The sequence below is a fragment of the Esox lucius genome, chromosome 1, assembly GCF_011004845.1.
Source record: "Esox lucius isolate fEsoLuc1 chromosome 1, fEsoLuc1.pri, whole genome shotgun sequence".
Classification (NCBI taxonomy): Eukaryota; Metazoa; Chordata; class Actinopteri; order Esociformes; family Esocidae; genus Esox; species Esox lucius.
Genome location: NC_047569.1, coordinates 12,279,403 through 12,305,958, shown reverse-complemented (window position 1 = coordinate 12,305,958; position 26,556 = coordinate 12,279,403). Strand labels below are relative to the sequence as shown.

At 40.3% G+C, this 26,556-nt stretch overlaps 2 protein-coding genes across 2 annotated transcripts; both read left to right on the top strand.

The window, feature by feature from the left end:
* The first annotated feature begins 9,906 nt into the window (after window positions 1-9,906).
* Window positions 9,907-17,321, top strand: LOC105008519 (olfactory receptor 10AG1-like). The gene is made up of 3 exons (XM_013134918.3): window positions 9,907-9,910; window positions 10,873-11,076; window positions 16,426-17,321. Exons 1-3 carry the CDS (start codon window positions 9,907-9,909, stop codon window positions 17,319-17,321), a joined length of 1,104 nt encoding a protein of 367 aa, XP_012990372.3.
* A 7,962-nt stretch (window positions 17,322-25,283) lies between these two features.
* LOC114839512 (olfactory receptor 52J3-like) lies at window positions 25,284-26,231 on the top strand. Its single transcript, XM_029121062.2, has one exon. The coding sequence runs from the start codon at window positions 25,284-25,286 to the stop codon at window positions 26,229-26,231; it is 948 nt and encodes a 315-aa protein (XP_028976895.2).
* Window positions 26,232-26,556: the final 325 nt, after the last annotated feature.

Sequence of the window (26,556 nt, the reverse complement as noted above, 5' to 3'; positions counted from 1 at the left end):
AGGGTTCCAACAACGTTGTTGCTGACGCGCTCTCGCGAGTCTGGTGAGACTTCCGCTGCCGGAGTGATTGTTTACAGGGAACGTTGTGTACAGATTGGTGACACTAACTATTCGTTGCGTCTTTTTGTGGTGGGCGTGTTACGTCCCCTGTTCAATATCTCTGTAGTGTTCTGTGTATGTGTTTTGTTCTGCTCTGTATGTGTGTCTTCTCAGTACAGGTGACAATATTCTTCAATCAAGCTCATCAATGACTCCGCCTACCCCGTTACCCGTTTCAGCTGTTTCCACTCATCATCTGTCCCATCATGCATTTCTGAGCAGTATATGTACTTCTGGTTTTTGGTCATTCTCGCTCTCACTCTCCATGCATAAGGTTGTGTATGTGGTTTCTGGTTTGTTGTGAAGTGTTTTGTGGTTAGGGTTGTTGTGGGTGTAGTTAAGTGGTTTTTGCGTGGTTTGGAGTGAGAGCTGTGTGTGTGTGGTTGAATTTGGTACATTGCCTAACATTGTTATTTTTTCTTGTTTCTACAGGGTGTGAGGAGTAGTTTAGCCCTGCTCCGGAGTCTACATCCCTGCACGTAGGGTAACTCCCCTGTCTAGGCACACTAGTTACACCTGGCCAGGCCACCTACTGTAAGTTTGGGTAGGGCGCCTTGATAGTGTGCCAGATTAGCTTCTGTGTTTTGGGTGGGAGTTAGGACAGGTAAGGGGGTGGGAGGCTGTTTGTTTCTTTCTTTGATTTGGTACTGCCAGTTCTCCTCATCTCCCTGATATTATTTCCGTGGCTAAATAAAAGCCTGCTTTGTACGGTACTTCTGTGTGTTGTGTCCTTACTCGCACTACGACCCCATACCCTTTTGCTGGCTGCAGGGCGTCCTTGTGCAGTGGCGTGGCTCCCACTCCCCTCCTGGGGAGGACTGAACGTAACAGCCATCCTCTGCCCAGGCTACACCGGGATATGGTTTGCTTAGCCTAGGGCCCATTCCTTTATTTTTCTGTAGGCCTACAGCAAACTGTTTGGGTATGTGAATTTGTTTTGTTTATATGGTTTGACATTTTATGTTGTGTTGGATTTGTTATTGTCACCTTGAGTGTTAGTTTGGTCACAGGTAGAGCTGTGTTGGCAGGTGTTTAAATGTCAAGAATGAGTGATATAAGAAGGCACAAAGATAGGTTCCAAATATGCCCAGATAATTACTATGAGTAGTCTAAATTGCATAAGCTATAATGTTAAGGGCTTAGGCAATCCAGTCAAGAGGTAAAAAATACTTAGCCAACTTAAAAAATGACATTGTTCTATAGCAATGATCCAAGAAATCCATCTATCAGAAAAAGAGCATTTGAAACTGAAAAGAGTGGGTGGACCAATTATTCAGCTTTTGTAAAGGGGAGAAAACAGCGCGTGGCCATCCTCTTTAATAAATCAGTTTACTTTAATCATACAGAAACATTTAGAGATAAAGATGGTAGATATGTCATTATAAAGGGGGAAATTTATGGCACAAGAGTAACAATGCTAAATGTATATGCCCCAAATTAAGATTGTTCTGCCTTTTTTAAAGATATAGCAACGCTATTAGCAGACACAGGAATGGGGGTTTTGTTAATAGGGGGCGATTTTAATTGTGTCCTGAGACAAAACATGGATAGGCTACCTGCAGAAATGGGCTCGGTATCTAGGAAGTCCACTACACTACAGGCAATGATGAGTGAACTGGGCTTGGTGGATGTATGGTGGCGCCTACATCCAAAAGAGAAGGACTTTACATTTATGTCACAGGTACATGGCAGTTACTCCAGGTTGGACATGTTCTTAATATCTGGACCAGATCTCTATAGGGTCAAGGAGTGTAAAATCGAGCCAATTACCATATTGGATCATGCTCCAATTACCCTAAAAATAAATATTGGGCCAACCAAAACATTTAAGTACTGGAGACTCAATGTCTCATTGTTAAGTGACGATGTAATTAAACAAGAGATACACAAGGAATTAAGAAATGATTTTGAGGCAAATGAGGATGACACCGTTTCTCCAATAACTTTATGGGAAGGGGCTAAGGCCGTAATGAGGGGCTGTATTGCCATTTCCTCCAGATTGAAAAAGCAAAGGTTAAGGCAACAGGATGAGCTAGAGAAAGAAATTAAGTAACTAGAAACAGAACATCAACAATCTAAGAAACAAGAAGTACTGCATGCACTGAAAGAGACAAGGAAAAAACTGGAGGTTTTACTAATATGCAAAGCAGAGGGGGCTTCAAGATTCATAAATAGAAAATATAATGAAATGGGAAACAAAGCAAACCGCCTTTTGGCTTTCCAATTGTGGAAAGAGCAGAATAGTGTTGTGGAAATTCTGAAACCTGATGCATTCTTAATGATCCCCTTGTTTAGATAAATAGAAGAGTGTGGGAGAGGGGATCTGGTATATGTCTTAGGGGGCATTCTTGATTGGTAACAGTAGATTATAGGGTTGATCGTAAATCTGCAGGTTGTCCAGATGAAGTCCCCCTGAAGGGTTGAGAAAGTTAACCAGATGGGGGAAGGACAACATGCCCCTTGTGTCAAGCCCAGGACATGTGATAGAACAAAGGGAATGTGTTATATTGACAAAGGACAGATGGGCAACTTACCACACCCCTTTTTCTATGTAATATATACGGATTGTGCATGTACTGAGTTAGAGACTCCTCGGATGATTAAGTTGGTAAGCGTTTGACACGTCTCTCTTATTTGCAAATGAATAATAAACTGTTAATTGTGCAGAGAATATTTCATCTCTGAACTTCCTTCTTAAAGAGTTCTGATCGTTAAAACTACCATCACAAAAGCAGGACAGTTCACAAAAAAAAAGGCCAGATAGTGACGGAATCTTAACACAGCCTAATGATATTACAGAGGCTGTTGCCACATTCTATAGAAAGTTATATGAAGAACAGGTGGATCCACACAAAAAAGACAAGATGGAGTAATTTTTTGTATCCATCAAATTGGTTAAATTAACATCAAAAGAAGCTGACATGTTGTCTGTGCCAATTTCAGAAGAAGAAATCAAAGACAATATCTTAAAACTTAAAAGTAACAAATCTCCAGGAACAGATGGTTTCCCAGGAGAATACAGAGGATCTGACCCCAATCTTGTGTAAGGTGTATAACTATGCGCTGACCTGCCTGGGATCGTGGTCAGAAGCAATAATAAGTGTTGTCCACAAAGAAACCCAACACAGTGTACCTCCTACCGTCCAATCAGCCTCTTGTGTGTTGATCTTAAAATTCTTACATCAATTATAGCAAAAAGAATACAAAAATTCATACACAAACTGGCAAAACCGGATAAATCCGGTTTCATTAATAACCGACAAGGCGTGGACATCGTCAGGAGTGCTTTAAATGTGTAATTTATTGCGGCCAAAAGGAATACCCCTTCACAGCTTCTCAGCTTGGACGCTGAGAAGGCATTTGATAGGGTGGACTGGACTTTTTTCAGCAGACTCTCAGATATATGGGCTTTAATGACACATTTATTAATTGGATATACATATTTTATAAAACCATATATATACCATATATAACAAACTTTTCAAAGAAATCAACCAAGATATAAAAAGGTGGGATATGCTGCCTTTGTCACTTTTTGTCGAATAGAGTCAGTGAGGATAAATATTTTACCTAGACTCCTTTTTTTATTTCAATCTCTGCCTATTCAGGTACCACAATCAACACTTAAGTTTCTTGAAAAATGCATATCAAAATGTATTTGGCAAAATAGGAGACCCAGAATACGTCTAAAAATATTGATGACAAGTAAAGAAAAGGGAGGCCTGGGTCTACCTAATCATAAAATGTAATACTGGGCAGCCCAACTTCGAGCAATAGTGGCATGGGTGACCAAAGATGAAGAAAATGGATGGCTACCCTTTGAACAGAATTCCTTGGAAGGGATATAAATATCTACTCTTTCATTTCTTAGTCAAAAGGCTCAGAAAAAAATAAGAATTAAAAACATCTGGGTCAAACACACATTAAAGGTTTGGAACAGGGCCCAGAAGCAATTAAAGGTATCTAGCTCTATCATGGGCAATGCCCATCCTTGGAAACAGATTTTCTCCCATCTTTGGTGGGCCTAGCATACAGAAGATGGATGGAAAAGGGGTTGGTGATTATAAATCAGCTGTTTGAAAACAACACTGTGCAATCAACACCTTTAGGAAAAGTTTGACTTGCCCTCAAATTACTTATATAGATACCTACAAATACAACACTACATCACAAAGCACACAGACTGGGAAAGTCTTCAAAGAAATCCAACTGAAGTTGAAAGGTATTTTATACATATTAATCAACAAGTGGTATCAATAAAGCATCAAATATCACGTATCTATAAAAGTCGTATGAGAGAAACATCAGACAACACATTTCATTTTAAAAATGAATGGGAAATGGAACTCAATACAATTATAGAGGATGATACATGAGAAGATATACAGTGGGGCAAAAAAGTATTTAGTCAGCCACCAATAGTGCAAGTTCTCCCTCTTAAAAAGATGAGAGAGGCCTGTAATTTTCATCATTGGTACACTTCAACTATGAGAGACAAAATGAGAAAAAAAATCAAGAAAAATCACATTGTAGGATTTTTAATGAATTTATTGGTAAATTCCTCTGTAAAATAAGTATTTGGTCACCTACAAACAAGCAAGATTTCTGTCTCTCACAGACCTGTAACTTCTTCTTTAAGAGGCTCCTCTGTCCTCCACTCGTTACCTTTATTAATGTAGACCTGCACCAGGCTGGGAAGACTGAATCTGCAATAGGTAAGCAGCTTGGTGTGAAGAAATCAACTGTGGGAGCAATTATAAGAAAATAGAAGACATACAAGACCACTGATAATCTCCCTCGATCTGGGGCTCCACGCAAGATCTCACCCCGTGGGGTCAAAATAATTACAAGAACGGTGAGCAAAAATCCCAGAACCACACAGGGGGGACCTAGTAAATGACCTGCAGAGATCTGGGACCAAAGTAACACACTACGCAGCCAGGGACTAAGATCCTGCAGTGCCAGACGTGTCCCCCTGCTTAAGCCAGTACATGTCCAGGCCCGTCTGAGGTTTGCTAGAGAGCATTTGGATGGTCCAGAAGAGGATTGGGAAAATGTCATATGGTCAGATGAAACCAAAACAGAAAAAACTCAACTCGTCGTGTTTGGAGGAGAAAGAATGCTGAGTTGCATCCAAAGAACACCATACCCACTGTGAAGCATGGGGGTGGAAACATCATGCTTTGGGGCTGTTTTTCTGCAAAGGGACCAGGACGACTGATCCATGTAAAGGAAAGAATGAATGGGGCCATGTATCGTGAGATTTTGAGTGAAAACCTCCTTCCATCAGCAAGGGCATTGAAGATGAAACGTGGCTGGTTCTTTCAGCATGACAATGATCCCATACCTTCCCTTTGATGACTTACACCGCCCAGGCAACGAAGGAGTGGCTTCGTAAGAAGCATTTCAATGTCCTGGAGTGGCCTAGCCAGTCACCAGATCTCAACCCCATAGGAAATCTTTGGAGGGAGTTGAAAGTCTGTGTTGCCCAGCGACAGCCCCAAAACATCACTGCTCTAGAGGAGGTCTGCATCGAGGAATGGGCCAAAATACCAGCAACAGTGTGTAAAAAACCTTGTAAAGACTTACAGAAAACATTTGACCTCTGTCATTGCCAACAAAGGGTATATAACATAGTATTGAGATTAACTTTTGTTATTGACCAAATACTTCTTTTCCACCATCATTTACAAATAAATTCATAAAAAATACTACAATGTGATTTTCTGGATTTATTTTTCTTATTTTGTCTCTTATAGTTGAAGTGTACCTATGATGAAAATTACAGGCCTCTCTCGTCTTTTTAAGAGGGAGAACTAGCACAATTGGTGGCTGACTAAATAGTTTTTTGCCCCACTGTATGTCAGGCGAGTCATAAAGGGATTGGTAGTCAAATATGGAAAGAATTCGACTGGAAGATGATTTGATTTTTTTAGGGTATCAATTTATAAAAACAATGCCCCTAACATCTGCTGGAGGAATTGTGGTATGGTGGGGGATTATACTCACATATTCTGGGACTGCTCTGTGATACAGACATTCTGGAAAGACATTAAAGAGGAAGTGGACAACATCTTCAGGAGGGATTTCCCTCTGGACGCTTTGCTTTTCCTACTGGAGAAAACACAGGAAAACTGGCTCTCTAAGGACCAACGCTACGTTACATATTTTATTAATGATTGCAAGAAAAATTATCACTATTAATTGGATGAAGCCTAGCTCCTCTACAATAGATCAGTGGAAACAAAAAATCGAACAGGTCTATACAATGGACAATATGACTGCTATTTTACCGTTGAAAGTACCATTGTTGGTAAGAAGACAGACTCCTGTCATTCTAGGCCTTGATCTAGAATAATAATGGGAACATACTGTGATATACTATGCTTTATATGTCTTGCCTTTATACAGATGTGGAGATCTCATTGCAGAGCCACAAGAATACCGCATGAAAGTGCATTTGAATGGCGCTGTCTCATCTCCTGGAAGTGCAAACTATGGATTAAAGCATTTAGCAAAGGAGAATAGTGACCAATACCCACTAGGCTCACAATTCATCATGAGAGAATTTTACATTGATAATGGGGTCACAAATGTTGATAGTGCTTCACATGCCATTCAACTTGCACGTGAGGCCTGAGAACTTTGACCTTCGTGGTCTTCGGCTGCACAAGTTTGTGTCTAATGACTGAGCTGCACTTGAAAGCATACCGCCATCTGAACGCGCATCTGACATTAAAAACCATAACCTTGCCTTTGATGACTTACCATCAGAAAGAGCACTAAGAATTAAATGGCACACCGAGTCTGACTGATTTCAGTTCAGTGTTAAGGACCTCAAAAATCAACCCGCAACGTGGCGTGCTATGCTGTCTTTGGCTTCCTCCTTGTATAATCCTTTAGGTTTCATAGCTCCATTCTTGCTCAAGGGGAAGGTATTACTGCAAAATATTTTTAGACATGGCACAGGTTGGGATGACCCTTTGACTGATGAACTTCAACCAAGGTTGGAATGTTGGAAAAATTATCTTGTTAATTTGAAAAAAGTGAATATATCCGGTGGTTATGCACCTGATGTACAAGAGGATGTGGTCAGTGTTCATATCTTAGACTAAGGATTGAATAGGGAAACATCCATTGTGCCCTTGTCATGAGAAAACCCTGTTTCTCACCCAAAAAGGTCACAACTACAACCAGGCTAGAACTAACAGCTGCAGTTCTCTCAGTAAAAACTAGCCATGTGCTCAAGGAGGAGCTCGGATATGCTGATGTTGAAGAGTTTTTCTGGACTGATTCCAAAGTAGGTCTGGGATACAGGCATTCCACACTTTAGTTTTGCCAACAGGTTGCAGAAGATGTCTCAGTATTACTCCTCAGCAATGGAGATACAGTATCTCACAAAAATGAGTACACCCCTCACATTTTTGTAAATATTTGATTATATCTTTTCATGTGACAACAGTTTAAAAATTACACTTTGCTGTAATGTATAGTAGTGAGTGTACAGCTTGTAAACAGTGTACATTTGCTGTCCCATCAAAATAACACAAAAACACAGCCATTAATGTCTAAACCGCTGGCAACAAAAGTGAGTAAACCCCTAAGTGAAAATGTTCAAATTGGGCCCAGCGTGTCAATATTTTTTGTGGTCACCATTATTTTTCAGCACTGTGACATCACAGAGCTGGTGGATGTTAGAGACCTTGCGCTCCTCCACCTTTCGTTTGAGGATGCCCCACAGATGCTCAATAGGGTTTAGGTCTGGAGACATGATTGGCCTGTACATCACCTTTACCCTCAGCTTCTTTAGCAAGGCAATGGTCATCTTGGAGGTGTGTTTTGGATCATTATCATGTTGGAATACTGCCCTGCAGCCCAGTCTCCGAAGGGAGGGGATCGTGCTCTGCTTCAGTATGTCACAGTACATATTGGCATTCATGGTTCCCTCAGTGAACTGTAGCTCCCCAGTGCTGGCAGCACTCATGCAGCCCCAGACCATGACACTCCCATCACCATGTTGACTGTAGGCAAGACACACTTGTCTTTGCACTCCTCACCTGGTTGTCACCACACATGCTTGACACCACCTGAACCAAATAAGTTTCACTCAACTTCTTTGGTCGACCATGGCGAGGCCTGTTCTGAGTGGAACCTGTCCTGTTAAACCACTGTATGGTCTTGGCCACCATGCTGCAGCTCCGTTTCAGGGTCTTGGAAGGATGCTGGCTACTGGTTGGAAATGGTGCTGGATGTGAATGATTGCATTACCATGAAAGATGGTTCTAAATTCTAACCCACTGTGCATGTTTGGTGTGTTCCATTCTATTGGCCTGCCCCGGCCCAGTGGTGTGTTCATGGTGCTGACAGATCTATGCCTCTATTGCAGATAGTCTCATTGCCAGTTGTTTATTCCCCACTGCATGAGGGCCTTCCTGATACACTGCTAAATAGGTTTGATATTGGACAAATGAAGGGTGTTCAGCCTCTCACAGTCACACCCAAGTCCACATTCAGGCCTAGTGAGGCCCAGTACCCCTCTTAGTAACGAAGCTAAAGAAGGAATTGCTATTGTTCATGATTCCCTGGTAGGGAGGGCTGCCATAATACTCTGCCCTGATTCTCTGTGTAACACTGCCATCCTTCCTGTCTGTAAAGCTAATGGGTATTGGCGGTTTGTTCAAGATCTTAGACCTGTTAATCATGTGATACATGCTCGTTCCCCTGTTGTTCCCAACCCCGTCACTGTCTTATCTGATGTACCACCAACTGCATTGGTTTTCAGTGATAGATTTGGCTAATGCATGTTTCGGTATTCCAGTTGCAAAGAATCTCAATGTTGGTTGCTTTTACATTCTGTGGGAAGCGATGGACCTGGTCTTTTCTCCCTCAAAGGTACGCAGAGTCTCCAGCTGTCTTCTCTGAAGAGCTTGCTCAAAAACCCCTGTTACCCCTACGTTAGGACATGGCAGAGACCATGTTTCCAAGGGTAAGGTTGTGAATATTGTCCATAACTTTTGGTTGGCTCCAGGATTTTCCTTACATGCCGAAAATGTCTGTGCATTTGTATGACAAACAATGTGGGTAGGGGCACACTGATCAAATCAATCAATCAATCAAAATGTATTTATAAAGCGCTTTTTACAACAGCAGTTGTCACAAAGTGCTTTACAGAGACACCCGGCCTTAAACCCCAAGGAGCAAACAACAGTAGTGTTGAATTTCAGTGGCTAGGAAAAACTCCCTAAGAAGGTCGAATTTTAGGAAGAAACCTAGAGAGGACCCAGGCTCAGAGGGGTGACCAGTCCTCTTCTGATGCCAATGTCGGCCCACCCGAGGCTTGAGGGGCTGTTTGAGCACTAAATGATGGATTTCATTGAGTTGTCTCCATGCCAAGAATACAAATATTACCTGGTAATGGTGGACGCATTCTCCAAGTGGGTGAAAGCATTTCATGCAAACATGCCACAAACATGCCTTTGCTCTCACTGAAAATTTGAAATTATTTTCAGATGGGGCCTACCATCAAAACTGACATCAGACAATGTCTCCCATTTTGTAAATAGTGCAACCTAATGCATCTCCACTACTCTGAAGATAGATCTGCACACACATTGTAGCTATCATCCAGCCAGTAGTGGCTTGGTTGAGAGAGCTAATCAGACTCTAAAAACCAAATTGACTCAATTGATGGCTGAGAGAGAGTTGTTATGGGTAACAGGGATGCCACTTGCCTTAATGTACAGTTGTGCTCAAAAGTCTGCATACCTATGGAGATTTGGTAATATATGTATCATTTGTAAAGAAAACATGGGTGAGCAGGCAAATGTTATGGACATTTTGAACTAAGGTGAATTGGAGAAATGTCTGCTTTTCTATTGCCACAAGCTACAGGAGGGCTTCAGAGTTTAAAGATTAGGCACAGTGAATTAAAGTCACTGAGGGAAAAGTGAGTTTTCTGGTACTGGTAACCATCACTTGTGTTGTCTCGGATCAACAATCAAATTCACCTTTGTTTCACATAAATGACCTTATCGCAAATCAAGACATTTCACACCATCTTGAAGTCAGCTAACATAACTGTTATTTAACCTAATTTCTCTAAAAGATGAAACCCAGTGTGAATTTCTCCAAGTCTCTTCTTATTTATCCTAGCACATCAAGACACTCTGTAATTCTGTCATAAATCATGACGCCACCCCCTTTATGCCCTATCTCCCCAGAGCTTTTCCTGGAGTAGGTGGGTTGGTATACTGACCTAAGGATAACAAACCCTAGTCTTGAAGAATAGACCCCTTATCAGTTAGGGACGAATTCCAATCTGTTCTGTGACCATCTCACATGCTGTTAACCATTAACATTCCAATGATTGCCTACTTGGACAGAAATTAAGTACATAGGTATACATGTCTATATATAATAGTGAAGTGTCATTGAATATGTAAATAAACATGGAATTGACTTTTCCGGTTCATTCAATTGAAAACCAGAATAATGAACACAAAGTATTCAATTTAGCCGAATTAGAATACCCAATTTTGATGTCACCAGTAGGTCTGTTTCTCTTCTAAAGAGTTCAAATGAGTCTTAATTTACATATAACCCATTAACAAAGTTGTCTCACCCAGTGAAACTCCCAAATTAGAATATAAAAATTAGCATTTCCACAAGCAATGGAGAACTACATTGTAACAACACAATCATCATATCTCTTAACCTCCTAAAGTTTAGGGAAGTTTTCCAACTTTGAAGTATGTCTACTCTTGACCCGCGTAGACTCTCTCACCACGTCCAAAGTGGAGCAAAACGGCCTCCAGACAGCCTACTGCATCACCACGTTCACAACAAAAAGGTCCATAGAGCGAAACGAGTCGGGGGCCATCTCAATCACCAGTGGGGTTGGCTACGTCAATTGTAGGGAAATGTTCTCCACCGATGCAGTGTCGCAGGAACACCGCGGGAGGGTGGAGGCGGTTAAAGGTTGGAGGCGGTCAGAGGGACGATCCTTCCAACCTGAGCAAAAACAACTACAACACAGAGATCAATATACCCCACACAAACTTCCCTAAAGCTTCCTGACTAACTACAAACCATAGCCTATGCCTTCCAAACAACTTTATATTTACCTTCTGTACATTACCTCAGCCATATTCCTCCAATCTGCCCGGTAGGCCATGCATCCACCACCGAATGAAAACGCCATTAACCGCAAAACCGAATTACTCCCAGATACATTTGTTCACTTGTCCAGACACCACAAACTTCAGACATAAGTTTTGCCGGTCCACCATAAATGCGATAGACCGGCAAAGATTTACTGCCACATTTGCACATCATTAAACCCAGCAAACCTAAGCATGGCGAAAATGCTGGATCCAAAGCGAACAATGGTGGGGTCCAACGGCCGCCAGTCACCCTGGTACCTCGATTAACGTGCCCAGCATGCGTTGATAAGCTTGTCAGCCCTTTCGTGAGATATTCCTTACACCAGTGTTTTATACAGTGGTCCAACCACCGTACTGTTAACAGTTTTCTATATGGTCTAACCTTATACTGCAGATTTTTACCCCGCGGTCCAACCGCAAGCGTATTGTGCTCTTATCTCTTGAGTTCAAAATTTCAGCTCCGGTACCTGTACCTTAAGCCGGGCGTCCTGACTCTCACCCCTTTCGCAGCCAGTCCCCAGCCATGGACGGTTGACCCACGAGGATATGATTTCCAGACACCAGGTTAAGTAACCAAGGACGAGCTCCCAAAATGTGATGGTAATTTCATCGATCAGAACTTTTAAAGGAGTAAGGACAGACACAAAAGTCTCTTGACACAATTAATAGTTTATTTGCAAATAGAGACGCGTCAAACGCTTGCAGAATAATCATCCGAGTAGTCTCTAAAGCATTTGGAAATACATTCGATACTTATAGAGGAATGGGTGGGGATAAGAATCTGCATGGTCATACCACAAAAACAACACAACACATGTTCCTTATCCATCGTACCCTCTTCCTCTATCCTGTCCTAAGACTCATTGTTCTGCATCTACACCCATCCTGCTAAAGATTTACGTTTACCTCAGCACCTCATACTTCCTTAACCACAGCAAAACCGACATTTTTTTATCTAAACATGGGGACTCAATACATTAATCAATAAGAATACATCAGTTGAAGAAATGTCCATAACATGAGCCACCACCATGCTTCACAGTGGGGATGGTATTCTGTTCATTATAAGCCTTGTTTAACCCTCTCCAAACATAACGCTTATGGTTGTGGCCATAAAGCTCTATTTTGGTCTCGTCACCCCAAATGACAGTGTGCCAACGTGTTGTCGGGCATATTGTAAAAGGGCTTTTTTGTGGCATTGGCAAAGTAAATGCATCTCGACTGTGCAGCAAATTGTTCAAGTATCGTCGTATTGTGCTCCTTTAACAACCACACCATCTTTTTCCAGAGCAGCCTGTATTTCTCTTGAGGTTACCTGTGGGTTTTTCTTTATATCCGAATAATAAATCTTTCATGGTCTACCTGACCTTGGCTTGTTATCAAGAAATGCCCAAATTTTCCACTTCTTAATAAATGATTGAACAGTACTGACTGGCATTTGCAAGGCTTTGGTTATCTTTTTATATCCTTTCCCATCTTTATAAAGTTATATTACCTTGTTCTGCAGGTCTTTTGACAGTACTTTTCTGCTCTACGTGAGAGCTTACGAACTCATTGCCTAATTATACACAGACATGTGGGTCCACGCCTGCCACTGCAGGAAGGTGTCATATGACCCCAACAACGATGTATCAGCTGATGCAAGGACGACGCCCGCCATGATGGCCATGGAGTAAAGAGGATGGCATGCTGAAAGATACGTGCACTGCCTTCATCAATGGTCTTGTTCTTTCACCGGTCTTGCCATCATCTGGACTACAACGGAGAACCGCCAAAAACCAACAGGTAATATCAGCATAGTCAAATGGCCGGACACCTCAGCGCAAGCCCACAGCAGGCTCAAGACTGGAGTCTAACAAATAACAGCCGCCCCAGCCATTACAGGAGGACCACCAAACAGCATGATTGGGCATCAGTCCACGGGAAACACCACTATGAGAATGGCTGGTGGATGCTAATGAACCACACGGTGAGACGAGTCATGAAGCACACCAGCTCCTGTTATGCCTGTGCACTGATGCCCCATTCGGCTGGGGGTTCACTGCCTTTCTACCCTGAACCAATTGTCACCACTGGTGTATCTTTGGCCCTACCCACAACGCAAAACCAACACATTTTCTAGAAGAATTTGCAGGTTAATCTTGTCCTGCGACTACACAGCCTGGTGTGACAGAATCATTAGCACGCCTCTTCAATCTCAGCCAGACCTGATTTCCTTGGTGCCATAAATTACCCCTTTATCTACAACCTGTTATTGCAGAGAAGATAACTGAAGAATATTTACGGGACTATCAAAATGCACTGATTATGCTTACTACTCCTATAATAGTGATGAATGTGGACTCATGTTCGGAGCTTTATATTTGGTGTACATATAAAGGAAACCTTCCTTAACAGAAATCAAATGGTTTCATCAGCTAATTATAGGATTTGAGTTCAGTGAAGCTTTAAATGTAGCAGCATTCATGTCTCCATAGAGACACATTATACCATTCGATGTGAATTTCTCCATAAGTAAAAGTGCGCTGTGTTTGGTGGACATATAGTGGGGTTCTTCCTCAATATAAATCAAGTGGATCAAGTGTTAATATATTATAGGAACTGAGCATTTATTTAGGCTTTATTTTCACAAATTATAATCACAATTTATTTGGAGAAAATAAACATCCAAGTGAATGCAATTCGCAAATGATATTGCCGCACACAACGGGTAATTTGACTAGTCGGCTAGGTTGACCGCAGTAAGGCAAAGAGCTGTCATGACTGTGTCCCATTGGACGCCCCCACTCCCTGGCCTTTAGCCCACCGATGGCTTGTTCCGGTCACCCCCTATTCACCTGCTCTCAGTTCCCTGTACATTCACAACCTTCTTTAAGACCTTTGGTTTGTTCTAGGATCTTGTTATAGCTTTTTCTCTTTTTGTTTAGTTCTGTACGGCCTTTTTGTGGCATCATGCTCATTGTTTCTTTCTAGTTGTGATTATCCTTGTGTCAGGCTCTTTTGCCTGTCTTCTATCTGTATCTCTTTTTCTTAGATATCAGTCTGAATCATTGCTTCCGGTCCATCCCTTGACTCAATGATATAAGAGCATTTTGCCTTCCATGCATTATTATTGACATTTACACATTGGATGATTGCATTACTGAAACAAACGCTTATTACTGTAATTCACAAAAGAAACAAATGATATGGACCGAACAGTTGGCACCCAATTCCTAATATTTGCTTACACATCCTTTGGAAAGACAAATGCAAATAAGCAATAACAAAAAGGTTGCTTTACCTACAGAGGGAACATAGACATTTACCAAACTGATGGGAGTTTTGTAATTTGTGTATCTGGGGGTTAGTTACCATTTTTTATTTAAAAAAATGTCTCACAATGTATTTGTGCAGTGTGCTCAGAATCTGTCATCATCCTGTGAAAGAATAGCATTGTTATTGATAATAGCTGTAATTCAATAAGTGAGACATGAACGTCCTTTTGGCAATTTTGGAAAGTGTTCAATAATTTGGTTTTAATGTGGTGGTTTTACAATCAAGCTAATGAAAATCTGGTGATTTTAAGATGTTTTTGCAACTATAAGTTAGCAGTGTCTTGTCTTGCATATACCAAATACTTTCATAGTTAACATATACAGATGAGTAAAAACATTATGACCACATGCTTAATATGCTGTTGGTCCTCTGCATGCCACCAAAACCGCACTGACCCGCGGAGGCATGGACTCTACTATACCCCTGAAGGTGTCCTGCGGTATCTGGCACAAAAACTTCAGCAAATCCTTGCGAGGTGGAAGCGCCGTGGATCAGACCAGTTTTTCCAGTACATCATACAGACGCTCAATCGAATTGAGATCTGGGGAATTTGGGCAACACCTTCAGCGTGTTCCTCAAACCATTCCTGAATAATGTGTGGCCAGGCACATTATCTTGCTGAAAGAGGCCACTGCCATCAGGGAATACCATTGCCATGATGAGGTGTACCTGGTCTGAACCGATGTTTAAGTAAGTGGCACGTGTCAAATTGATGTCCACATGAAAGCCGAACCCACGATTTCCCAACCGGGGCATCACTCTCCCTCCACCTGCTAGTTGTTTTCCCAAAGTACATCCTGGTGCCATCACTGCCCCAGGTAAATGGTGTACACGACCATGACAGTCCACGTGATATGAAAGAAAACGGGATTAATCAGACCAGACAACCTTCTCTCACTATTCCAAGGTCCAGTTCCGACGTCCATTTGCCCATTGTAGGCACTTTCGACTGGGGACAGGGGTAATCTTGGGCACTCTGACTGGTCTGGGGCTATGCAGCCGAGTGAGATGCATGACTGTTGTGACACATTCCTCTCATAACCATCATAAACATTTTCTGTGACTCATGCCACAAAAGAAGTTTAGTCAGTTCAGACCAGAAGGGATATCCTTCCTTGCCCTCTCACATCGATGAGCCTTGGGCGCCCAACACCTTGTTTGTGATTGTCCCTCCTTAGACAACTGTCATTAGGTGCCCACCATTACTGACCAGGAGTACCCCACAAGCCTTGCCGTTTCAGAGATTCTCTATCCGATCTTCTGTCCATAACAATTTGGCCCTTGTCAATGTCGCTTAGGTCTCCTGCCCATTTCTCCTGCATCCAACTCGTTGACTACGATAACTGATTGTTCACTGACCATCTAATCTACCCAGACCATGAAATGTGTCTTTGTTAGCAAATGATGAACGTTATTCTCTTCACCTGTGAGTGGTGATAATGTTTTGGCTCGTGAGTGTATATTCAACATACTGCATAATTTACCAAAAATAATAATAATTCTATAATTAAATACACAAATTAATACATGATTGATCATAATGCATATAACACAAACCCCTAAGAGTTAATGACATCAGAATGTGAAAGCGTTTCTTTGGGATTAGCGTCACATTAATTTTTTTCCTTTAAATACCCCTATGGTACTAGCACTTGCTAATGTGACTGCTTTCTCTAGCTGGTTTAGAAAGATTGACAAAGTAATCAGGTATCATGTTTGCTCTATGAAAGAAAACAGATGGGTAAATGTAACAGGAAGGTAAGCCAAATCCATCATTTGAATTACATTTTACATGTATACAAATACAGTGTATTATACTTAAATGCATATAAAGTACTGTGTAAAGGTTTTAGGCACCTGAAAGTCAAACAAAAGCTTGTGTTCATCATTGTTCTCCTACTCTACTTGTTCTCTCTCTTCTGTAACCTGACCATCATGCTGTTGATCATCACGCAGCAGCTTCTCCACAAGCCCATGTTTTACATCCTCTTCAGTCTCCCCCTGAATGACCTGATAGGAATCAGCAGTATACTACCCAGGGTGTTGGCAGATATCGTGACACAGACCCACTCTGTGTACTACCCAACATGTGTTTTTCAGGCCTTTCTATGTCACATGTATGGGGGTGGTGTACTTTTCATACTTGCAGCAATGTCAATTGATAGATATCTTGCCATTTGCAAACCTCTTCAATATCCCTCAATCATGACACCTTTTACATTGTGTGTTATTATATCAGTTGCTTGGGGCTTGGACCTGGCTTTGATATTGAGCCTTTTTGCTCTTCATTCAAGAGTTACAAAGTGCAAGGCTTACATACAAAATGTCTACTGTGACAACCCCTCTATTCTACTCCTGTCATGTGGAGAAGATCTCACAGTTAATTACATTTATGGCTTGGCAATCACAGCTGTTATGCAAATTATCTGTGTGGGTATTCAGCTATTTTCCTATATTAAAATTATTATAATATGTGTCAGTAATCGGCAGTCTGACACCAGGAGCAAGGCTGTCAACACATGTGTAGCTCAACTAGTAACATTCTTCTTATTTGAATTCATTGGCACATTTGTGATACTATCATACCGCTTTGAAAACTTACCCCCTAATGCACAGAAACTATGTGGCATGATGATTTACTTAATCCTTCCCATAGTTAATCCAATAATATATGGGATGAAAACAAAGGACATTTTAACGGCATTCATGGTGGTATTGAAAAAAAAGATAACATTCAAATAAGCAGTTTAGAAATGTAATCTCCACACTGGTTTACTGTTGATCTTAGAGTTCACATATATATGTGTATTTCAATCTCTATTCACCTTTGAGAAAATACAAAATGTTATTTTTTTCCTGGGAAACATCCACTACATCTGTTTATGTGATGTTTGCCTACAATTTAAAAAACTGCCATAAAGTCTCCTTCATGAAAACACCTTTATTGCTTCCTTTCGATCTATTTAAACCTTTTTTTAATTTGTATGTACTCTGGATAGAGATGTTTTACTCTTTTCTATTCAAATGTGAGCTCTTGATATTCTGTATTATAACACATTGGTAGATTTGCAATATAGTCCTTCAGACTTAAATTACATTGTTCAGACAAGAAATCCAATGAAACAACATATTTTTAATAGGTTTGATTAATTATTAACACATCAGTTTAAGAAACCCCTTCATGGTTATAGCCCTGGGCAGACAGTTGTTATGGTTAAATACAAACCAAACTGTGATCATTGTGTTTAGACTGATTAAAACATCTAGGAGAAGATCAATTCTGATCCTGACAATGGTGCTTACATGGATGCATCTGAACTGAAGCTACCTGATGTCACTCTGATACATCTAGAATATGGACCTTCACAATTATTTAGAAGCCTTCACACATGAGAAGACTAAAGACAGACTTAACAGGGCAGCACGCTCAGCTGGTGCTATCAGTATGCAGATCAAATACAGAACTGATTGGCTGATTGATGTGTGTACATGTCCTGATCATATGGAAGTTTGCACAGAAAACCAAGGGATGTCTCTCTTATCCAAAGTGACTTACAGTAAGTACATACTGAAAGAACTAGATGAAGCAACCTCACAAGTAGCAAATGCAGGGTACTGTATATTGTGACACTTTGGTGAGCGGGGTGGGCGGGGCTTCCAGATTGATTTGACAGATGGGACTTCCGGTGGACGTGTGTTAAGGATGGACTTCTGGAATGACATTTGCTTGTTTGGTGACTTTGTGATTTATGATTACCTTGTTGTGTCCATGTTGATGTTTTACAATGACTGATAAGCACCCCAGACGAGTGTTAAAACAGCTGTGTTATGTTTGATGATTAACAATGGGGTCTTAGGGTTCCGGAATGTTAAATTCCCAGGCAATAAATAAGTGCTATATCAGCAGCAAGATGTTTGGTGTTTTAACAAATGGAGCGCCAGGGTTCAGCAATGCTATAACCCCCCTGGCATTTTATGTTCCAATAAGTGCTACAACAGATGTCCAACAACCAGTGGGTGGTACCCTTCTATGTTTTACAAAGTGTGTGTAGCATGGTGTTTTCCCACAAGCACAGAGTTACACGTGGAAGACATGCTTTTTGTGAGATATAAAGAAGGGGTCGGGACTTACGATTTGGAGAGTTTCAGCCCATTTTTCATTTTAACAAGTGATGGGCCTTAAGATCTGATCTGCCCATTATCATATTCCCAAAATAACCACTGGTACAAACTATAGTATATTGTGTTTCACATAAGGTTTTTAGTCCAACAAAGCACTACAGTAACCAATATTTTGAGGGAACAGTCATGGCCTGGGCCAACCACACATTATGACTAGGTTGATTGTATCATGGTTTGGTTTAAAATATTGTTAAAAATAAAAACAATGATTTTGGTAAATGTGTATGTATGAGCAATATATATATTTTAGTTTGTTTTAAGTCAGCATCATATGTTTTAACCTTCTCACGCGTGAGTTTCAAATATTCCTTACCGACCCCCCAGCGTGAGTTTTTTTGCGTGTGACTTCTGTACTCTCTCCAGCATTTGAACTCACGCCAGCATTTGAACAGTCACCTTGCCAGGTAAGGAACACTACATGCACTGCATTGCAAGCTTCTCTCATTGACTCGAATTCTAAGAGCTGCAAAAGTTGGTTGATTTCTAACTGTAGCTAGCTAGAAAACATCAGCTAACCGCTAGCAAACGTCAGCTACCTGCTAGCTAACAAATCGTGACCAGTAATTCAGTGCAGTGAAAATGAATTAAGTATATAAAATGCTTACAACGGGTAACGTAACTTCTAGAAAGTTTTTGCAATGGTTTTGATCGGTAGTAGTCGCTTATATAATTTGTTTTTGTGTATTAGTGTTGGCTGTCTGTTGGTACGTAAGTAACACTTCTTGTCCCGATTTGAATGCTTTCTACCTGGTTAATATGGTCTTGAAACAATTACAATCTGGAAATAAAGTTATAAACACTGCTTGAGCTAAATGTGAGTAAATAATAGCGTGGTTTTACCAGCCATTGTTACGTTACTTGTAGCTAGGCATGCTAATGGTGTGTTCAAAATAAAACGTTCTAATCACACCAGTGTGATCATACGCTTCAGGGACCACTCTAGCCTGATCACACTGGTGTGACCGTACGCGTCAAACGGTTAAGTTGCATTATATGGCAAATGTTTCAAAGTTACCCGGAAGTGTAACGAGGACGCGCGCCACCCCCCCGACGTGGTATTCGGCGTGCGTCATCGCCGGCCTTCTAGTCACGCTGCTCCTCCTTCCACAGCACTGTCATGTCTTGTTATTGCACACACCTGGTGTCCATTCCCTCATTAGGTTGCCTATATTAGTTCCTGTGTTTCTGTGTGTCTTTGTGTGGTATTGTTCTATGTTTGATGTAGTGTACTGATTTACAGAACACTATCCGTTTGTTTTGCACTTTGACGCTTCCCTTCTTTTGGGGATTTTGTACGGATTGTGTTCAGTTGTTTTTCCTGGATTTTGTGAATATTGCATTACTTCGATAAAGAAATCGATAACAACAACTCCTGCGCTTGGCTCCTTCTCCCTGCACACCACCACCACATCTATTAGCATATAAATTAATATGAACAACGGTGAATCGTTGACAGGTCAAAATATGTTATTTCATGAAGATTGTCATACCCAACCCCATAACACAAAGCAGTGCCCAGACTGTAAGCAGATATGTTATTCTGACTTTTGTTATAGACAGCATAAACGCTTGAAGCACCACAAAAGTGTGGGTCGGTGGGTTTGTAGGCGTGACCAGAAGAAATACTGTCTCGATTGCGGCCGTCTTTACAACGTTAGTATTACCAACTATAAAGCGTACAAGTACACGGCTATAACGTGGATCTGGCGGTTTTAAATTAATCATCAGTGTTTCATAAATCCCTCTAATCCCGAGGACCCCAGTGAACGCTACATATTTTATGATTTTGAGACAATTGCCAATCCCCTGAACGGTGTACACACTGCAAATTGTGTGTGCGCAATAAGCTTTGATAATGAGACATAGTGTTTAGCAGGAGATGGTTGTGTCGCTGCTTTTTTCCAAAGGTTTAGGCCACCGGAATATAATGACCACACATTTATAGCACACAAATGTAAAAGTTTCGATGGATACATCTTGATTCAGTACCTTGCTTACAATGGTATTGTCACGACACTTATTGCTAATGGTAGCAAGTTCATGATTTTTACAGACAGCACATTCAATCAGAGATACACTGATAGTCATTGCTTCCTACCGAGGAAGCTGTTGGCCTTGCCACGTGCAATGGGTTTTAAGGATTCAAAAAAAGGTTACTTTCCTTACAAGATTAACATGAAGGAGAATGAGAACTATGTTGGCCCCCATCAGGAACCACACTACTATGGTGTGACTACCATGATGGCGAAAGAAAAAGATGAGTTTTTGCAATGGTATGCAACTGTTTCCGCAGACCCCTTTGTTATGCAGGAGGAAATAAAGGCTTACTGTGTGAATGATGTGGTCATCTTGAGAGAGGGTTGTATGTGTTACAGACTAGAGTTCCTGAAGTGTGGTGGTGTTGACCCATTCCGGTCAATTACGATTGCTTCGGCTTGCATGAAAGTCTTTTGCAACAGATTCCTCACCAAGGACACCATTGCACCGGTCCCCTCAGACCACTACAACTGTTGTCAGAAGACATTCTCAAACAGCTCAATCCAATAGCTTGAATATGTGGCCTCTGATGAGAATATATCAATACAGCACGCCCTGAACAGTGGTGAAGTGAAAATCGGTGCATATTATGTTGATGAATATGCTGAATTCGATGGGGTGTGCACAGTCTATGAATCTCTAGGCTGTTTCTGGCACGGTCACCCAAAGTCTTATTGTTCAGCAAGCATCAATCCGGTGACAAAGATACAGTACGGGTTGATGCACAAACAATGGCTGACAAAGCTAGAGGCCATTAAAGAACAACACAATGAGTGGAATCAGCTTAAAAACACATCCGCAGGTGTCAAAGCTTTATTAAAGACCTTTGATGCTCCAGAGCGCCTTGATGCTCTTTTTGGCGGTCTGTGATGGTAATTCCATCGATCGACACTCTTAAAGGAGTAAGTACAGAGACAAAATTATCTTGGCACAATTAACAGTTTATTTGCAAATAGAGAGATGCGTCAAAGCTTACAGAATAATCATCTGAAGAGTCTCTGAAGTAGATACATGAACAGCCCGTATTTATTACAGTTAAAAGGGGTGTGGTATGATGCTGCCCAGCTGTCCTATGTCAATAAAACAAATTCCCTTTGTTCTATCACATACCCTAGGTTTCTCCCATAGGGTTGGCTGTCCCCCAACCTTATCCATCCTACCATAATGTTTACTGTTGTGTTTACCTAAAGAAGCCAGTTGCCCCTACTTCCCCCCAAGGACCACATTCCTAAGGAACAAAGGACTGATACCCTTCCTGGTTTAAGCAGATAAACATGGTCAGAGTACCTAATAATCCTCTGATATATACTGACATGTGTGTCACAATCAAAGAAAAGAGTTACATACCAGGCAATAAAAAGACAGACATTTCTCAAATGTACCTTAGTTAAAAAAATTCCAAAACAATCCATCCTCTTGATACCAAATCAACCCTTGGTATCATTCATTAAACAGTTTACTTATTAGGATGTAGACTGCAACAAAACAGTACTATTTAACAACATGACCCTGTCAATATCATTCCCCTAAAGACCACACATTTTCTCTACACAGAACTATAACATAGTACAGCAAAGCTTTTATGTTAAAAACATTGGTCAAAGGAAGTTATTTCAGGTGACACATATACTGACAGTATGGGGCAAGTTGCATCGACATGTGGGTGTGTAAACACCAATCGCTGAATACATCCTTCCATTTGTTACTGGTATAAAGTCCTCTTATGCCAATTGCCCGATTCATGGAAAGTCCTCTCATGGTTTCAATAAAATGTACTTCCAAAGACATCACAAATGTTTTGCTCCTCCAAACGTCAAACAGTCAGTTGTGAACCATTTCTCGGCAGACCAATTGTAACAAAACGTAAAAGTCAGATGTTTATTCCATGGTGTTGTCCTTCATAGTTCAAATGCAGGTTATGATGACACAGCTCTAGTAGTCTCCGATCTAGCTGCTTTACAGAGAATTTTGTCTCTGTACTTCCTCCTTTAAGAGTTCTGATCGATGAAATTACCATCACACCAATGTAACAACTCCCAAATTGGCATATAAATTTTTTTTCTCTACCCTTACTACAAGTATGTTTCAAAACCATACATTTCGACATTAAAGCTATTGAGAGGAAAACTTACTTAGCTTGCACTTAACGTTTGATTACCCCAAAACTGAACATACTCATGGTGGGGAAATTACCACAGATGAAACCAGTCAGAACACTGAAATTTAACCCGTAGTACTACTATTTTGATTTAATGGGAAAGGTTGGCAAAGGCCATCTCAGGTGGTCTGCCCCCCTTCCTGGAGGCCAGGACTTTACCCACTTCAGGTAGGCCGTAAAGGCCAAATGGATTGTTTAAAATGTTCATGAAACATTCATGAAAGTTTCCACACAAAAACGTGACATGGTCTTCAGACTGTCTGTGGTAAAAGACGTCATGCTTTCAACTTAACCAATATCCTACGTGAACTGAATGTGCAGAATTATTACCCCACTCATCTAATATCGTTGCTGTTTGTAATAAAATCTTATCTTATCAACACAGTAACAGCAGGGAGAAAAAACTTTCAAGAAAGTCCAAGTTAACAGAAAACAGATGCATGATGCCATTAAAGTCAAGGAAGTGATCCACAGGATACTCCAACCTAGATCTCTAAACACTGTCACATCAATCAAACCCATTTGTCCATTTGTCAGTGTACCATTTCAGTATTTACACTCCAATAACGAGTATTAGGAATAGATTTTAAAACACAAAGTATTATCCCAGTTATCATTTTAAACACAAACAAAGTGAAACTAAATAATTTCACCAAACCCAAATCAACATCTAAAATAGGACGTCTAATTTTACAGGCTTTGGCTATTTAGGGAATATACGGGCCATGGCTATTTTATCCTCTGTTGCAGGTTATGACAATATCGGATGCAAATCCAGTCTTCATGGGAAACAGCGTGTTTTCTTAACGTTAAAGACTATCGCCATGTGGTTCTTCATTCTACTCCATACAAGGAGAGAGAAACACAATATTTAACACATTCTAATGAAACCACAAGACCATGTTTTACCAAATGACCGTTGGACGCCCCACTCCCTGGCCTTTAGACCACTGACCGCTTGTTCCTGTCACACCCTATTCACCTTGTCACACCCAGCACCCCACAAGCCTTGTCATTTCAGACATTCTTTTACCTGATCTTCTGGCCATAACAATTTGGCCCTTGTCAATGTCGCTTAGGTCTCCTGCCCATTTCTCCTGCATCCAACACGTTGACTACGATAACTGATTGTTCACTGACCATCTAATCTATCCAGACCATGAAATGGGTCCTTGTTAGCAAATGATGAACGTTATTCTCTTCACCTTTGAGTGGTCATAATGTTTTGGCTCATGAGTGTATATTCAACATACTGCATAATTTACCAAAAATAATAATAATTCTATAATTAAATACACTAATTAATACATGATTGATCATAATGCATATAACACAAACCCCTAGGAGTTAATGACATCAGAATGTGAAAGCGTGTCTTTGGGATTAGCGTCACATTCATATTTTCCCTTTAAATACCCCTATGGTACTAGCACTTGCTAATGTGACTCCTTTCTCTAGCTGGTTTAGAAAGATTGACAAAGTAATCAGGTATCATGTTTGCTCTATGAAAGAAAACAGACGGGTAAATGTAACAGGAAGGTAAGCCAAATCCATCATTTGAATTACATTTTACAGGTATACAAATACAGTATGTTATACTAAAATAAATATAAAGTACTGTGCAAAGGTTTTAGGCACCTGAAAGTCAAACAAAAGCCATTTATTTGGGTACTGTTTATTTCTAAAATATAAATATCTATGTATTTATAATACTGTCAAATACTGGTTTAGCATAGAAGTTATACTTTTAATAAACAAATCCATCAAATGTATTATTTTGGTGATTACATTACAGTTGAACATTAACAATTACTTATTTCAAAGCTCTCTATACAATGTGTCCACAATATGTTTGTACAAAACCATACTAGACCATTTAATTTCTGTAAACTTTTCACTATTAAAGTAACACAGCACTAACTGTAATAGTAATAGTGGGGTTAGAAGCAACACATAATAAATAAAAAAAATGTTTTAGTTAGTGTATTTATGTGTTCTTACCAGTAACACAGTTAAAGCAAAAATGTAACAACACATAGTTACATGTACAGTATTTGGATGACCTAGTCTATTTAAATTATTATAAGATCTTATATAACTGTAAGATGTGGACTTTATGGTAATGATATGAAGTTGATTAACAGATAGCTTTCAAACATGTGATTAAAAAACATCCATCTTTAGAAGTCATGGTGTTGTTACTACAGTTATTAATGTGTTAGTAATAAGGCAAATTAATATAAAGTGTCAGTCAAACATTTTTTGTATTAGATAACCTTATTACATACTTAGTGTATCTTTTTTTTCTTTAACAGGTCTGTATGATAATGGAAGGTCAGACTCTTAATCAGACATTCAGTTATCACTTGCAGATTGCCAGTTTTGACATCCCTACCCCAGTGAACTACCTTGTTTTCATCATTGGTCTCCTACTCTACTTGTTCTCTGTCTTCTGCAACCTGACCATTATGCTGTTGATCATCACGCAGCAGCTTCTCCACAAGCCCATGTTTTACATCCTCTTCAGTCTCCCCCTGAATGACCTGATAGGAATCAGTAGTATGCTACCCAGGGTGTTGGCAGATATCGTGACACAGACCCACTCTGTGTACTACCCAACATGTGTTTTTCAGGCCTTTCTATGTCACATGTATGCGGGTGGCGTACTTTTCATACTTGCAGCAATGTCAATTGATAGATATCTTGCCATTTGCAAACCTCTTCAATATCCCTCAATCATGACACCTTTTACATTGTGTGTTATTATATCAGTTCCTTGGGGCTTGGACCTGGCTTTGATATTGAGCCTTTTTGCTCTTCAGTCAAGAGTTACAAAGTGTAAGGCTTATGTACAAACTGTCTACTGTAACAACACGTCTCTGCTCCGCCTGTCATGTGGAGAAGATCTCACAGTTAACAACATTTATGGCTTGGCAATCACAGCTGTTATGCAGATTATCAGTGTGGGTATTCAGTTATTTTCCTATATTAAAATTATTATGATATGTGTCAGTAATCGGCAGTCTGACACCAGGAGCAAGGCTGTCAACACATGTGTAGCTCAACTAGTAACATTCTTCTTATTTGAATTCATTGGCACATTTGTGATACTATCATACCGCTTTGAAAACGTACCCTTTAATGTACAGAAACTATTTGGCATCATGATTTACTTAATCCTTCCCATAGTTAATCCAATAATATATGGGATGAAAACAAAGGACATTTTAACGGCATTCATGGTGGTATTGAAAAAAAAGATAACATTCAAATAAGCAGTTTAGAAATTTAATCTCCACACTGGTTTACTGTTTATTTATATATGTGTATTTTGATCTCCATTCAGCTTTGAGAAAATATATATTTATTTATCTTTCCTGGGAAACATCCACTACATCTGTTTGCCTACAATTAAAATAAATTGCCATACTGTCTCCTTCATGAAAACACCTTTATTGCCTAATTTGGATCTATTTAAACCTTGTTTTAATTTTGAGATATTGAATCAAATGTACTCTGGATAGTGATGTTTTACTCTTTTCTATTCTAATGTCAACTCTTGATATACTGTATTATAACATACATTGGTAAGTTTGCAAT

Excerpts from the sequence above, each read along its gene's own strand:
- LOC105008519 (XM_013134918.3), top strand. Across the intron at positions 11,077-16,425 it reads GAGGGTGGAGGCGGTTAAAG|GTTTTAGGCACCTGAAAGTC; the intron begins GTTGGAGGCGGT and ends TACTGTGTAAAG.
- LOC114839512 (XM_029121062.2), top strand. The coding sequence starts at position 25,284 with ATGGAAGGTCAGACTCTTAATCAGACATTCAGTTATCACTTGCAGATT.